The sequence below is a fragment of the Hyperolius riggenbachi genome, chromosome 3 (genome assembly GCF_040937935.1).
Source record: "Hyperolius riggenbachi isolate aHypRig1 chromosome 3, aHypRig1.pri, whole genome shotgun sequence".
Taxonomy (NCBI): Eukaryota; Metazoa; Chordata; class Amphibia; order Anura; family Hyperoliidae; genus Hyperolius; species Hyperolius riggenbachi.
The window spans coordinates 96,137,618-96,147,435 of NC_090648.1; the positions used below are offsets into that span (position 1 = coordinate 96,137,618).

Here is a 9,818-nt window from a genome sequence, read left to right on the forward strand (position 1 = left end):
TCCACATGCAAGGCCTGGGTTGTTGTGTCTCAAAAACCGTGGCCTTCTCCTCCTGCGCCTGCTCCTGTTCCATCACGTCTGCTGCTGTTGGGTTAGCGTTGCTGCATGGTCTCTGTTTATTGAACCACTTATCTTTATTACATTTATGACTGCATGGCGGTACAAAGCATGCTATCCGCACGCTTCTTGCCCTCATGCAAGGCCTGGGTTGTTGTGTCTCACAAAGCGTGGCCTTCTCCTCCTGCGCCTGCTCCTGTTCCATCACGTCTGCTGCTGCTGGGTTAGCGTTGCCGCGTGGTCCCTGTTTATTGAACCACTTATCTTTATTACATTTATGACTGCATGGCGGTACAAAGCATGCTATCCGCACGCTTCTTGCCCTCATGCAAGGCCTGGGTTGTTGTGTCTCACAAAGCGTGGCCTTCTCCTCCTGCGCCTGCTCCTGTTCCATCACGTCTGCTGCTGCTGGGTTAGCGTTGCCGCGTGGTCCCTGTTTATTGAACCACTTATCTTTATTACATTTATGACTGCATGGCGGTACAAAGCATGCTATCCGCACGCTTCTTGCCCTCATGCAAGGCCTGGGTTGTTGTGTCTCAAAAACCGTGGCCTTCTCCTCCTGCGCCTGCTCCTGTTCCATCACGTCTGCTGCTGCTGGGTTAGCGTTGCCGCGTGGTCCCTGTTTATTGAACCACTTATCTTTATTACATTTATGACTGCATGGCGGTACAAAGCATGCTATCCGCACGCTTCTTGCCCTCATGCAAGGCCTGGGTTGTTGTGTCTCACAAAGCGTGGCCTTCTCCTCCTGCGCCTGCTCCTGTTCCATCACGTCTGCTGCTGCTGGGTTAGCGTTGCCGCGTGGTCCCTGTTTATTGAACCACTTATCTTTATTACATTTATGACTGCATGGTGGTACAAAGCATGCTATCCGCATGCTTCTTGTCCTCATGCAAGGCCTGGGTTGTTGTGTCTCAAAGCGTGGCCTTCTCCTCCTGCGCCACCCTCCTCCTGTTCCATCACGTGTGCTGCTGCTGGGTTAGCGTTACCGGTCCCTTTTCCTGGAACCTCTTATATGTATTACATTTATGACTGCATGCCGACAAAAAGCATGTTACCTGTGCAAAGAAAACAGACATTTCCCGCATTTAAAAGACAGTTTTCCCTTTGAAACTTTAAAATCGATTTTCTCAAAAACTATAACCTCTTTTTGCTAAAAAAATTTTTCCTCTTGTACCCACTCCCAAGGTGCACATACCCTGTAAATTTGGGGTATGTAGCATGTAAGGAGGCTTTACAAAGCACAAAAGTTCGGGTCCCCATTGACTTCCATTATGTTCGGAGTTCGGGTCGAACACCCGAACATCGCGGCCATGTTCGGCCTGTTCGGCCCGAACCCGAACATCTAGATGTTCGCCCAACACTAGCCCTAAACCGTGAGGAGTAGTCTTGAAACCAAATGTCGCAAAATGACCTGTGAAATCCTAAAGGTACTCATTGGACTTTGGGCCCCTTAGCGTACTTAGGGTGTAAAAAAGTGTCACACATGTGGTACCGCCGTACTCAGGAGAAGTAGTATAATGCGTTTTGGGGTGTATTTTTACACATACCCATGCTAAGTGGGAGAAATATCTCTGTAAATGACAATTGTTTGATTTTTTTACACACAATTGTCCATTTACATAGAAATTTCTCCCATCCAGCATGGGTATGTGTAAAAATACACCCCAAAACACATTATACTACTTTTCCTGAGTACAGCGGTACCACATGTGTGACAATTTTTTGCAGCCTAGGTGCGCTAAGGGGCCCAACGTCCTATTCACAGGTCATTTTGAAGCATTTGTTTTCTAGACTACTCCTCGCGGTTTAGGGCCCCTAAAATGCCAGGGCAGTATAGGAACCCCACAAGTGACCCCATTTTAGAAAGAAGACACCCCAAGGTATTCCGTTAGGTGTATGGCGAGTTCATAGAAGATTTTATTTTTTGTCACAAGTTAGTGAAAAATGACACTTTGTGAAAAAAAACCAATAAAAATTAATTTCTGCTAACTTTTGACAAAAAATAAAATCTTCTATGAACTCGTCATACACCTAACAGAATACCTTGGGGTGTCTTTTTTTCTAAAATGGGGTCACTTGTGGGGTTCCTATACCGCCCTGGCATTTTACAGGCCCAAAACCGTGAGTAGTCTGGAAACCAAATGTCTCAAAATGACTGTTCAGGGGTATAAGCATCTGCAAATTTTGATGACAGGTGGTCTATGAGGGGGCGAATTTTGTGGAACCGGTCATAAGCAGGGTGGCCTTTTAGATGACAGGTTGTATTGGGCCTGATCTGATGGATAGGAGTGCTAGGGGGGTGACAGGAGGTGATTGATGGGTGTCTCAGGGGGTGGTTAGAGGGGAAAATAGATGCAATCAATGCACTGGGGAGGTGATCGGAAGGGGGTCTGAGGGGGATCTGAGGGATTGGCCGAGTGATCAGGAGCCCACACGGGGCAAATTGGGGCCTGATCTGATGGGTAGGTGTGCTAGGGGGTGACAGGAGGTGATTGATGGGTGTCTCAAGGTGTGATTAGAGGGGGGAATAGATGCAAGCAATGCACTGGCGAGGTGATCAGGGCTGGGGACTGAGGGCATTCTGAGGGTGTGGGCGGGTGATTGAGTGCCCTAGGGGCAGATAGGGGTCTAATCTGATAGGTAGCAGTGACAGGGGGTGATTGATGGGTAATTAGTGGGTGTTTAGGGTAGAGAATAGATGGAAACACTGCGCTTGGGTGGTGATCTGATGTCGGATCTGCGGGCGATCTATTGGTGTGGGTGGGTGATCAGTTTGCCCGCAAGGGGCAGGTTAGGGGCTGATTGATGGGTGGCAGTGACAGCGGGTGATTGATGGGTGGAAGTGACAGGGGGTGATTGATGGGTGGCAGTGACAGGGGGTGATTGATGGGTGATTGATAGGTGATTGACAGGTAATCAGTGGGTTATTACAGGGGAGAACAGATGTAAATATTGCACTGGCGAATTGATAATGGGGGGGTCTGAGGGCAATCTGAGCGTGTAGGCGGGCGATTGGGTGCCCGCAAGGGGCAGATTAGGGTCTGATCTGATGGGTAACAGTGACAGGTGGTGATAGGGGGTGATTGATGGGTAATTAGTGGGTGTTTAGAGGAGAGAATAGATGTAAACGCTGCGCTTGGGTGGTGATCTGATGTCGGATCTGCGGGCGATCTATTGGTGTGGGTGGGTGATCAGATTGCCCGCAAGGGGCAGGTTAGGGGCTGATTGTTGGGTGGCAGTGACGGGGTGATTGATGGGTGATAGGTGATTGGCAGGTGATTGACAGGTGATCAGTGGGTTATTACAGGGAAGGACAGATGTAATTAATGCACTGGCGAATTGATAAGGGGGGGGTCTGAGGGCAATCTGAGCGTGTGGGCGGGTGATTGGGTGCCCGCAAGGGGCAGATTAGGGTCTGATCTGATAGGTAAAAGTGACAGGTGGTGATAGGGGGTGATTGATGGGTGATTGATGGGTAATTAGTGTGTGTTTAGAGGAGAGAATAGATGTAAACAATGGATTTGGGAGGTGATCTGATGTCGGATCTGCGGGCGATCTATTGGTGTGGGGGGGTGATCAGATTGCCCGCAAGGGGCAGGTTAGGGGCTGGCTGATGGGTGGCAGTGACAGGGGGTGATTGACGGGTGATTGATGGGTGATTGACAGGTGATTGACAGGTGATTGACAGGTGATTGACAGGTGATCAGGGGGATAGATGCATACAGTAAACAGGGGGGGTGGTCTGGGGGGGGGGGGTCTGGGGAGAATCTGAGGGGTGGGGGGTGATCAGGAGGGGGCAGGGAGCAGGGTGGGGGATAAAAAAAAAAATAGCGTTGACAGATAGTGACAGGGAGTGATTGATGAGTGATTAGGGGGGTGATTGGGTGCAAACAGGGGTCTGGGGGGTGGGCAGGGGGGGGGGTCTGATGGGTGCTGTGGGCGATCTGGGGCAGGGGGGGGGGAAAATCAGTGTGCTTGGTGCAGACTAGGGTGGCTGCAGCCTGCCCTGGTGGTCCCTCGGACACTGGGACCACCAGGGCAGGAGGCAGCCTGTATAATACACTTTGTAAACATTACAAAGTGTATTATACACTTTGTATGCGGCGATCGCGGGGTTAACATCCCGCCGGCGCTTCCGTATGGCCGGCGGGATGTTGCGGCGGGTGAGCGGCGCCAGGCGGAGGCGGAGGATCGCGTCACTGATGACGCGATCGCTCCGCCCATGCCCCTACAAGGACCGCCGCCAATTGTCAATACGGCGGTCCTTGCGGGGTGCACTTCCCGGCCGCCAATTGTACATACGGCGGTCGGGAAGTGGTTAAGAATTATATATCTACTATCTGGGTCTCTGTAGACCTTCTGGCATTCAAACTGAAGTCTATTTTTAATAAAGACAGCAACACCTCTGGTCTTCGATTCAAAAGTGGTGAAATAGGCTCGACTGTAAGACTTATCGAAATAAGTTGGACAATTATTAGTGGAAAAATGAGTTTCTTGTAAGAACAAGAGATCAGCCTGCAATAATTTATATTGCCTTAAAGCTTTCCTTCGTTTGTGTGGAGAGTTCATACCTTGAACATTGTGACTGAGAATTTTAAGTACCATGTTCTTTAGAATAGGGGTGTAAGCAATAATAGATCAAGACCAGAGGCATTACAGTCCCTAGACATGTGAAGTGGTTACTACAAAAGGCTGCTGGATCGGAATTATCCCTAGAAAAATTAAAAGTACTGGTTAACTTATAATCATAACAACAAAAAACAGAGCTAATGAGACAATAAAGAGTCCACATGGCAATGTAAACCATGAATGTAAAAGGCCAACTATAGCCAAACGTGGAAAACCAAGATGTTGGCGTTCAGAGATCGTTCCCCACTTAATAAGAGGAGAAGAGTTCTGAACCTACAATGGTCACAAGAAAAAGTTGCGACCAAGGGGGGAGACACCTAGCCCGTGGTCGAGCCCAGAAGAACGCTGTTTTACATTTAAAGGATAGGCATGTCCAGTGAAACTGAAGAAGGCCGGAAGTTAAGTGCTCTAATAGGAAAAAAGAAAGTTATACGCAGAAAATCATAATAGAATGTTAAGTAGCTGTTCTCTGTTCACTCCGCCTCAGTTTCTTGAGTGATAGCTAGTTGCGGCATGGTATTTCTTTTTTTCACTTTGCTGGGAGTCCAGATCGGCGAGAGGGCCCTAGCTTGTCTCTTTTGCAGAGAATGTAAAGGAGGCTGTAATCCAAGTTTACGCAAAAGCTTGAAACCATCAGTAGGTGTTGTTGCAATAAGATTAGTGCCGTTCTGTGTCACTATAAGCTTAAATGGGAATCCCCACTTATATCGGATGTTTGCATCAGAGAGGACTTTAGTGACCTGCTTCATTTTTTGCCTTTTTTCTAGGGTGACTGGGGATAAGTCCTGATATATCTGGATTTTGTGCCCCTCGTATTCAATGCTTTGCTCTTGCCGTGCCTTTTGTAATATTTGCTCCTTTATTAAAAAATCCTTCATGCAGAGAACTACGTCTCGTGGTGGTAGATCTGGGCCTGGTTGCGGCCGGAGCGCTCTATGGATTCTATCACAAGTGAACCCCTCTGGTGAGATGTCAGGGAGAAGAGATGTAAAAATCTTACTCACATGAGGCATCAATTCCTGGTAAGTTTCTGGGAGGCCTCTTACCTGTAAGTTATTCCACCTTGTTCGGTTGTCAAAGTCCTCCGATTGGGATTGCAAAGTTTTCACCGTCTCCGATAGTGTGGAGTGCTCTTCCTGGAGTTCTTGGTGAGCTTTTAGCAAGTCATCGTGTTTCGTCTCCAATCTATCCACACGGAGGCCTAATGTAGATATTTCATGCGTCAGAGAGGCCTCCACGCGGCGGAGTTCCGTCTGGAACTTACCAGCAAGCCGTTTATACATGTTATCGAGGCCTTCCATTAGGTCTTGTTTGGAAAGACCCTTCTCCCTTCTAGACTTGGCTTGAGACCAGTCCGGATCCGGATCAGTCAGAGAGTCTTGTGACGGTGTCGGTGAGGCGCGGCCATCTTGTGAGCCCATGATGGAGGAGCGCGGCTGAAGCAGGTAATCTGTCACCGTTCTTTGTTTCCAGGTCGAATCGGCCTGCTTCTTTCTCCTGGACATGCACTAGTGCTTTGTGCAGGGGATGCGAATGAGAAAACTCCAAAACGAGTGCAGAGAAGCCCCTGGTTAAAGCATTAAGAGCTACCGAGCTGCGGAGCTACATATAGCTGCTTCCGTCCTCGAGCGCGCCGCGCATGCGCCCCCCGTCCTGCTGAATTTCAAGAGCGCTTTGGAGAAGGTTTTCATCCAGGATGTCTCTGTACATTGCCACAGTCATCTTTCTCTTTATCCTGACTAGTCTCTCAGTTCCTGCTGCTGAAAAACATCCCCATGGTATGATGCTGCCACCACCATGCTTCACTGCAGGGATGTATTGACCTGGTGATGAGCAGTGCCTGGTTTCCTCCAAACGTGACGCCTGGCATTCACACCAAAGAGTTCAATCTTTGACTCATCAGACCAGAGAATCTTTTTTCCCATGGTCTGAGAGTCCTTCAGGTGCATTTTGGCAAACTCCAGGCAGGCTGCCATGTGCCTTTTACCGGGGAGTGGCTTCCGTCTGGCCACTCTACCATACAGGCCTGATGATTGGTGGATTGCTGCAGAGATTGTTGTCCTTCTGGAAGGTTCTCCTCTCTCCACAGAAGAACTCTGGAGCTCTGACAGAGTGGCCATTGGGTTCTCCCTGACTAAGGCTTAGTTTAGATGGCCAGCCAGCTCTAGGAAGAGTCCTGGTGGTTTTGAACTTTTTCCACTTACAGATGATGAAGGCAACTGTGCTCATTGGAAAGTTCAAAGCAGCAGAAAATTTTTGTAACCTTCCCCAGATTTGTGCCTCAAGACAATCCTGTTTTGGAGGTGTACAGACAATTCCTTTGACTTCATGCTTGGTTTTTGCTCTGACATGAACTGTCAACTGTGGGACCTTTTCTAGACAGGTGTGTGCCTTTCTAAATCATGTCCAATCAACTGAATTTACCACAGGTGGACTCCAATTAAGCTGCAGAAACATCTCAAGGATGATCAGGGGAAAGAGGATGCACCCACGCTCAATTTTGAGCTTCATGGTAAAGGCTGTGAATACTTATGTACATGTGCTTTTTTTAATTTTTAATAAATTTGCAAGAATCTCAAGTACATTTTCCATGTTGTCATTATGGGGTGTTATGTGTAGAATTCTGAGGAATAAAATGAATTAAATCCTTTTTGGAATAAGGCTGTAATATAACAAAATGTGAAAAAAAGTGATGCGCTGTGAATACTTTCTGGATGCACTGTATGGTAAATAATTACTCAATAACCATGGTCCTAAATGTTTAATTCTGTCCAAAGGATAGTTGCATTTCTGAAGTTGCAAGGGGAACATTTGCTACATGGCCATCTCAAACACAAATGATTCTAAGGAAATAGTGCTCCTGGGAGTTTTAGAAATTAATATAATTGTTGTTTTTCTCTACATAGGTCCGCTCTCAAACCTGGAGCCTGATTATGGATTCAGTGGTTTCATCAGACAAGGGGAATTACACCTGTGTTGTGGAGAACCAATATGGCAGCATTAACCACACATACCAGCTGAATGTAGTCGGTAAGAGCTCATGTTCCCAATAATGGTTCTTTAAAGTGAATCTTAACTGAGTACAAAAAAAAAAGTTTCACTTACCTGAGGCTTCCACAAGCCCCCTGCAGACATCCTGTGCCCACGCTGGGAAAAAACGATCCTCCGGTTCCCCGCAGCCAGCTAGTTTCGTTTTTGGTGACTGGACAGTGACCAGGCACAGTGCATTTGCGTCCATCGATAGCGCTTCTGTGGCCGTCCTGTGCATTTTTTGTACTCAATTAACCTCCTTAGCGGTATGCCTGACACTGTGACGGGCATACTGCTTGCTGGCCTCAGGAGTCCCACATGCATAATAAATGTGATCCAATGGCTGCAAAACCTATAGCTAGCACTTGGCTAGCTAGTACAAGTGTCCGGCTGCTCCTGATTGCCTGCGACCCCCCCCCCTCCCCCCTCGTCAATACATTACCCAGCCTGGCGCCAGCGATCAGCACAGCCTCCCCGCACAGCTCTGGACTCTATATGGCACATGTGTCGAACTCCAGGCCTGGAGGGCCAGATCCATGCCAGTGTTTAGGATGGACTGAGAAAGAAAGCAGTGTGTTCTACCTGATGGACCACACCTTTCCTGATTCAGACCCATCAATTCATTTGAGCTGTATAAAAAATGTGTGCGGATCTCGGCCCTCGTAGGACCGGTTTGACATCCCTGCTCTATGGGGAGGATTGGGTTTGGGCATGACGTCGGCGATGTCATGACGTCATGTGCAATCCTCCCCTTAGTGAAGACCGGAGCTGTGCGGGGAGGCTGTGCCGATCACTGGATCCAGGCTGGGTAATGTATAAACAGGGGATCAGCGGGGATCGGGGGGTGCCGGACACGTGTACTAGCTAGCCTAGTGCTAACTAAAGGTTTTACAGCCATTGGATCACATTATTTAAACCCGGGGGACTCAAACTGGAAAACCTCCTGATCGGCGTAACGCTCAGGAGGTTAAGGCTCACTTTAAGGCTTTTTTTTTACACTTGTCTTGCAAGTGTGCGTTGTGTTATTATGTTTCACCACAGGATAACCCAATGACAATGCAAGGCAATGGGGCCTAGAACACGTACCGCATAGTGTCACGTTACGCCGGACTTCTGCGGCAACACAGCAGCAGCTGAAGTGCTGTAAGTCAATGGGCGACACAGAAATTTTAAATATGTTGGCTGCAGCGGCGTGCATGCACTGAACAATGGAAATACAACGTGGAAACACAGGAATCCCAGTGATGTACTTCCTGTCCAGTAGGACAGGACTATCCACTTATCTGTGCTGGTCCATCCCTATCCACTCATCTATGCTGGTCCATCCCTATCCACTTATCTATGCTGGTCCATCCCTATCCACTCATCTGTGCTGGTCCATCCCTATCCACTCATCTGTGCTGGTCCATTCCTATCCACTCATCTATGCTGGTCCATCCCTATCCACTCATCTCTGCTGGTCCATCCCTATCCACTGATCTGTGCTGGTCCATCCCTATCCACTCATCTGTGCTGGTCCATCCCTATCCACTCATCTATGCTGGTCCATCCCTATCCACTCATCTATGCTGGTCCATCCCTATCCACTCATCTGTGCTGGTCCATCCCTATCCACTCATCTGTGCTGGTCCATCCCTATCCACTCATCTGTGCTGGTCCATCCCTATCCACTCATCTGTGCTGGTCCATCCCTATCCACTCATCTGTGCTGGTCCATCCCTATCCACTCATCTATGCTGGTCCATCCCTATCCACTCATCTATGCTGGTCCATCCCTATCCACTCATCTGTGCTGGTCCATCCCTATCCACTCATCTGTGCTGGTCCATCCCTATCCACTCATCTATGCTGGTCCATCCCTATCCACTCATCTATGCTGGTCCATCCCTATCCACTCATCTATGCTGGTCCATCCCTATCCACTCATCTATGCTGGTCCATCCCTATCCACTCATCTCTGCTGGTCCATCCCTATCCACTCATCTATGCTGGTCCATCCCTATCCACTCATCTATGCTGGTCCATCCCTATCCACTCATCTATGCTGGTCCATCCCTATCCACTCATCTGTGCTGGTCCATCCCTATCCACTCATC

At 48.5% G+C, this 9,818-nt stretch overlaps 1 protein-coding gene across 1 annotated transcript in view; it reads left to right on the forward strand.

Annotated features, from left to right (window-relative positions):
* The window catches only part of LOC137561059 (fibroblast growth factor receptor 1-like), an 87,328-nt gene that overhangs the window by 55,890 nt on the left and 21,620 nt on the right, over positions 1-9,818 (forward strand). Inside the window, exon 3 of the mRNA XM_068272286.1 lies at positions 7,599-7,722. Within this exon, the coding sequence (XP_068128387.1) occupies positions 7,599-7,722 (124 nt within the window). The remainder of the gene's footprint in view (positions 1-7,598; positions 7,723-9,818) is intronic.